General features: G+C 32.8%; 1 protein-coding gene across 1 annotated transcript; it reads left to right on the top strand.

The window, feature by feature from the left end:
* Window positions 1-4,074: 4,074 nt before the first annotated feature.
* On the top strand, window positions 4,075-4,656 carry LOC126930819 (D-dopachrome decarboxylase). The gene has a single exon (XM_050748330.1). The coding sequence runs from the start codon at window positions 4,107-4,109 to the stop codon at window positions 4,461-4,463; it is 357 nt and encodes a 118-aa protein (XP_050604287.1). The 5' UTR covers window positions 4,075-4,106; the 3' UTR covers window positions 4,464-4,656.
* The last annotated feature ends 2,456 nt before the right edge of the window (window positions 4,657-7,112 follow it).

Here is a 7,112-nt window from a genome sequence, read left to right as displayed (position 1 = left end):
CTGAAAAAAGATAATACATTTGGAAGTAATTTAAAAGACAGAGCATTAAGTCAGAAAACCTAGATTCAAAGGCATTCATTGATTAATCCAAACATATCATAATTTATTCATTCAACAAATGTTTTTCAAGCTCCTACTCTATTCAAGGAACTGTGATGGGAGCAAGGCAATTACAACACATAGCTCTTTCGTCAACAAATAATGAGTTCAGAAGTGTACAAAGTTATCTTAGTATCTCAGTATAAACTTAGTATAAAAAAGAGAACAGACTAGAAAAACCACTATATAAGGTGACTTTGTAAAATGATCATTTATCCTGCTTCTGAATAATAATATCTTGGGGAATATGAATTTGTCATTATTTATTCTCTTTGGAAGATCTTTCTAAGAACATATACCAAAAACATCTGTCTGTCTATCTATCTATCTATCTATCTATCTACCTACCTGTCTATTCATCTATCTAAAAACAAAGTTAATACAAACAGAGACACTGATTAATATTCTATGAGTAATTTTTTTATTATATCTGTTTATGGAATATTTAAAGAAATGGAAACCCATCAGATTCGATACAATTAAAAATATTTTAATATAACTTATAAACATATTTATGCTAAAATGATTTGTTTTAATATATCTAAATTTTAAAAATTATAATAATAGGCAAAAACATGAATCAACTGACAAGAATTGAACATTCTATATACATTCTAGATATTTCCATACATGTACAGCATAAGTAAAATGTACAATTTACAATTTGATAAACAGTAAGTTTTTAAACAATGTTAATGGCATTGATTATCATAACTTTTTTTTTTTAAAAAAGCATTCCTTACATAGCAACCAAAGGAGTAAAGGGGCACAATAGTTTCAAAAGAGCAATACTGTGACTTACTATTCAATATTTAAAAGAAACAATGGGACTCAGAAGGCAACGGGATACTACTTTAAAATCTAGAAAGAAAATAACTGCCAACATATAATTCTCTAAGAAATAAAAATAACTTTCAAAAATCAAGTCAGAGTAAAGACATTTTCAGCAAATAAACACTTAAGGGTTAATGGGACAACAGAATTTTAATAAAAGATATCATTAACTGGAGTTCTTCAGGTGAAAATATCAAAATTTCAATGAGAAAGACAGAAATGCAAGAAAAAGTGAGGGAAAACAGAAATGACAAATATGTAGATAAATATAAATAAATATTGCCTCTAGAAGTGAGTAATAACATCTTGTGTTCATTAAAATAAGAGTGTAATCAAAATGCATCAAACAATAAAATTAAGGTGTGTATGATATATATATAACTGAAGAGTTCTCTTATTATAACATTATTGAGGTCAAAGATAAACAAAAATTTTTATTTCATTTTAATTAATCAAGTAGTCATTTTAATGTTTAGATAACTAATAATTCCATATAGAGAAAACAGGACAAGAAAATATGTTTTATTAATTTTAAAAAGGCAAGAAAGCAGATAATAAGTAGTTTATTTTTTCATTCAACAGAAAGTAATTAATATCATATAGACCGAATAGAAAACAAATAAGAAAAATGTTGTTATAGTTCATATGGTTCAGTAATTATAAATCTAAGTTAACTATTCTAGAACTATAGGATTGTAAGACTGGATAAAATGTAAAACCCAAGTGCATGTTGCTTACCAGAGGTAAACTTTAAATCTAAAGATATGGAAAGGTTGAACTGAAATGATGGGAAAATATAAAAGCATCAATCTAATCAATGAAGGATGAGATAAGTATAACAATATCAGAAAGTAGACTCTAAGATAAGACATTTTAAGAGAAGTAGATGACTTTTCACAATGATAAAATGGTCCTCCAGGAAGATATAACAATTTTAAATCTATATGCATTCAATTTCATAGCTTTACCTGTAGGATAGAAAAACCCAGCACAACTAGGAGAAACAAATACATCCACAATCATAATAGAACAGTTTCCATAGTTGATGAAATAAGCAGAAAACACTTAGTCATGATTCAGAGGGTATGACATCACAATTAACAAACCTGACCTATTTGACATTATTTTCCATTCATATCTGTAGCCAACAATGACAGAATACAGAGTCTTTCCATGGAGCTTTTCATAGAGCACCACAGAATATTGAAAATGTAGCATTTGTTGACATTATGATTAAGCTTCGCCAAATTTCACATGGTTGCAATCACTCAGCATCTGTTCTCTGACCACAGTTAAATGAAGTTAATAATAACTAAAAGACAACTAGAAAAAATAAGTTGCACAATTGCAACTTATTGTGCAATTGATTCTATCATATGTAAGATACTGATTCTATCATATGTAATTAAAGGAAGTCAATTTTAAAAATTTCAAATAGACTTCAAATTAAATTTAAATTTGAAAATCTGCTGTATGTAGCATTTTTAAAAATATTTTAGAAATATTTTAAACATGCTTTAAAACATCAACATTTATGAATTAACTTGATTTAATTTGAAGGTGTTCAGTTTCTCATGTTCAGTCATGAAGGAAATATTGCGCAGTGATTAAGGAAAGATCTGTAAGCCTGGTTGAGATCCTGTCATGGCCTCTTGCTGGCCATGCAATCTTAGACAAGTTACTTAACCGCACTAAACTCAGCTAACTCATTTGTAATACGGAGATAATGATGGTACTTACTGCAGTAGTCTGGCCATGAAGGTAAAAAAGGTAATACTGATGAAGCAGTTTGTACAAAGCAGAAAAAAAAAAAAAATTCAGAAAATGTAGTGGCTTGCATCCCACACATAGTATTTTCCTGTCATTTAGTTGCTTCAATTCCACAGGGTGTATTTGACAAGATATTTCTGGAGATCAGGAGACATGCCTTGAGGCAAATATTTTTCACAAGTCTAACAATTCTTTAATCTCCCATCTAAGACGATTGCCTTCAGGAAAAGTTACATTTATAAATCCAGGATAAAATTTAAATACCACTATTTTGAACATAATCCACCTGGTAATAATAACTCATAAATTATTATTGTTTGCTTTTTTTTTTTCTTTCTTGTGTCTGAAATAGACACCATGATAGCTACATGGGGCTCAGAGTCCTCTGTTTCCTGGTGAAAGGCTCAAAACTGAAAGTATTAGAGGTTCAAAACAAGCTAAAAATTTTTACATTTGTCTGTCATTACTGTGAAACTGAAGGATAGGTAATATATTAAAAGAAGTGTTATGAAATCATAGATGTGTCTACTATTTCCCTGCTTGAGAAACTCTAACTCTGACATCCGTTAACAATGATGTACTTTAAGTGTAATACATTCACTATTCAGACAGTTATACTTTATCTGTTGACTAGTACAAAAAGAATAAAATTGGCAAACTTAAAATCTTCAGAATAATTAAAAATGCCCACATGTGAGAAATTTAACATTAAAGAATGTCTGTTTGTATTTTTGTATTAGTTTTCTATTGCTTAATAAGAATGACCTCAACTTAAGCAGCTTGACATGATATCCATTAGCTCATAGTTCTGTGAGAAAGAAGTCCAAACATAGCATGACTGGATACTCTGCTCAGGAATTTCCTGGCTAAAATCAAATTGTTAGATGAGCTGAGTTCAAGGCAAGAGGCTCTGGGGAAGAACCTGCTTCTAACATCGTTCAGAATTTTGGAATAATTGAGTTCCTTTTGGTTGTAGGACAGGCTTTTGTTTCCTCCAGAGCCATCCTGTAGCTCCCAATTAACACCCACATTCCTTGTCACATGACCCCACCAGCTTCAAAGCCAATAATGAATTGCTATTGTATAGACTCTCTCTCATGCTGAATCTCTGATTTCCTGATGTTGATCTTAGGTGATTAGGTCAGATCCACTAGATAATCTCCTATCCAATTTTCATTTGATTTGGGACCTTAGTTATATTTGCAGAATCTCTTCACAGCCATACCTATATGAGTGTTTGATTGAGCAACTGGGAGAAGGTGCACCACCTACTGGGAATCTTGGGGGCCATGATAGAATTTTGCCTAAGTTTAAATAATATTCTTAATTAACTGCGTTTAGTTTTTCAAATTCATTATTTCCTTTAAAAAGCATCTAAAGCAGTTTTCCTTCCTCTGCCCGCCATGCCGTTCGTAGAGCTGGACACGAATTTGCCCGCCAACCGAGTGCCCGCGGGGCTGGAGAAACGACTCTGCGCCGCCGCTGCCTCCATCCTGGGCAAGCCTGCGGACCGTGTGAACGTGACGGTGCGGCCAGGCCTGACTATGGCGCTGAGCGGGTCCACCGAGCCCTGCGCGCAGCTGTCCGTCTCCTACATGGGGGTAGTTGGCACCGCCGAGGACAACCGCAGCCACAGCGCCCACTTCTTTGAGTTTCTCACCAAGGAGCTAGCCCTGGGCCAGGACCGGATACTTATCCGCTTTTTCCCCCTGGAGTCCTGGCAGATTGGCAAGATAGGGACGGTCGTGACATTTTTATGATTGGCACGGAGGCATCCGGGGCATCTGTGAGCTGGCTGCTTCTTCCAGAGAGATCTCCTGGCAGAGTGAGGGCCTAGTGATAACCAGCTTTGGATTATGCCACATGCAACATTCCTGTGATCACATAATCCTCTTCATCCTCATATGAAATAAATGAGAGCTTCCTCGTTCAAAAAAAAAAAAAAAAAAGCATCTAAAGTAGCAGAAATGGAGAGATGCTGTTTTAGCCGTCATCAATTAATTATAATATCCGTAACTTCAATTAATTGCCGAAATAGATTCCAGTAATTTTCTCCTGGTTTTATTCAACTTTTCTTCATTTAAATTGACCATTTTTTGGCCATTTGTGAAATATTCCATTATTTATTTTGCTTTACATGATCTAGCTTAAAGTATTACAAAACCATTTTAAAGGAAGGCCTACTATATGTAAACCAAATTTTACCCATATTGTTCAAAACATGGTCCTTAAATTGAGTTTCTTTTATTATTTTTATTTATCCCGAGTAAGATAATCAATTAAGCAAATGTGAGGGCATTGTATGATTACTGAATTCTTTTCACTTTTTTTCTCAGGTAGACAAATTAAGAGTAACTAAGCATTTATTAAATACAAAATTAAATCTATATATTAATTGCATATAACTCAGCGAGGAGTCAGTTACCTTTCTCTCAATGGCCAGGTGATAAATATTTTAGGCTTTGCAGGCCATGAGGTTTCTACCGCATTTTCTTCTTTGTTTTGTGTTTCTTTTCCTATGGCCCTCTAAAAATGTAAAACCATTCTTGTGTCAAGAGCCATACCAAATGAGGCCATAGACATAATTTGGCCTAAGAGAACAATAGTTTCCAATGTCTCTAAAGAAGAAGAAGAAGAAAATAGAAACAAAGTGAAGAATCAACAGCTAATCTTACTGTCATTCTCATTATTTAAAATAGATTTAGTGTTTATTATGTGCCAGATTCTGGTTTACATGTATTATGCCAGGAAGAAGGACTAATTTTTATGCACAAATTGCAGATGAGAAAAGTTAAACTGAATTGTCTACGAACACAAAACTCTACTGAATAGGGTTGCCAGTATTTGACGATAAACTATACTTTTAATCCCTATTCTGTAACTGAAATTATAACCTACCTGGAGAGAAACATTATTCTTTAAACAACAAGATAAGTTATAACATAATTTCAAAAAATATGTGATTTGTGTGAACCCTGAAGATGAATTATTAAAATTCTTAAGACTTTTGGTTATTGAAGTTTTCATTTCTGAGGTAGTTGTATTGCTATGAAACAAAAAGAATGTCCTGCTTCAGCTGGGTTCTGTGGCTTACACCTGTAATCCCAGCACTTTGGGAGGCAGAGGTGGGCAGATCACCTGAGGTCAGGAGTTGGAGACCATCCTGGCCAACAAAGCAAAACCCTGTCTCTACTAAAAATACAAAAATTGGCTGGGCATGGTGGCACGCACCTGTAATCCCAGTTACTCAGGAGGCTGAGGTAGAAGAATTGCTTGAACCCGGGAGATAGAGGTTGCAGTGAGCTGAGATTGTGCTACAGCACTCAAACATGGGTGACAGAGCGAGACTCTGTCTCAAAAAAAAAAAAATAAAAATAAAAAAAATTTCCTGTTTCAACAGTGAGAAAATATAGGATCCCATAAACTAAATATTTGTCTAATAACTGGGTATTTTCCTTCTATTCTGCTGCCCACCGTCTTTGAAAAATATTAATCAACTCTTTTTTGATGCTTTCAAAAATGACTCTTGCCTATAATTTACTTTCAAAGCAGTACAACTTATTCTTTTACTTACGGATATTGTGAAATAATAGTTTTCTCTTCCTTCAGGCTCTTCCAAATAATGTTTCTTAATATACTTTACAAAAATATGTTCTAAATAATAATTTACTTAAAAGATTACTTATATTATTGCTAAAATTAGCATAAAATGATCATATTATTTAGACGTAAATTCTCTACAAGGAAAATTATTAACCATTTATCAAAACTATTGTGAAAATTCCTAGGACAAATTGTTCAGAGAGGCACGAGATGGATATTTGCTGGTGTTCTAAAATAGCATACAAACTCAGGCAATTTTTAAAAATTTCCCTTGAGTGCTTGAGTTTTAAAATTGCAAATCTTGAGTGGGGTTAGATCAGAACACAAATAAATGTGTACATTTTACAACTTATACAGCAATAAGTTATACAACTTTTATCAGATAGATAAATTCCATGAAAGACACACTATCAAAATGAACACAAAAATATGTAGAAAGTACAAAGGCCTAAATAAATTACAATTTTACTTGAAAATCCATCTCGCAAAGAAAAATTTAAGACCCAGCTGCCTTTATTGATGAATTCTCTCAAACATTTAATATTCCAGAATATTGTTCATAAAATAAAGAATATTAGAAGTGTTTCCCAACTCATTTCATGATACTAGTATTACTTGACATTTAAACTTTATAAAGTTCTTACACATTTTTAAAAAGCCTGCATATCAATATCCTTCAGGTATGTACAAGCAAAAATTATCCAAATATATTATAAAGAAGACCCACCTATAAATACAAATAGAACATTATATCCAAATAGAGTTTATGCCAGAAATGAAAAGTTGCTTTAAAATGTATTAAAACA

Source organism: Macaca thibetana, chromosome 11 (genome assembly GCF_024542745.1).
Source record: "Macaca thibetana thibetana isolate TM-01 chromosome 11, ASM2454274v1, whole genome shotgun sequence".
In the NCBI taxonomy this organism is placed as follows: domain Eukaryota; kingdom Metazoa; phylum Chordata; class Mammalia; order Primates; family Cercopithecidae; genus Macaca; species Macaca thibetana.
This window is presented reverse-complemented; position numbering and strand designations above follow the sequence as displayed.

Coding starts and splice junctions, on each gene's coding strand:
- LOC126930819 (XM_050748330.1), top strand. CDS start 4,107: ATGCCGTTCGTAGAGCTGGACACGAATTTGCCCGCCAACCGAGTGCCC.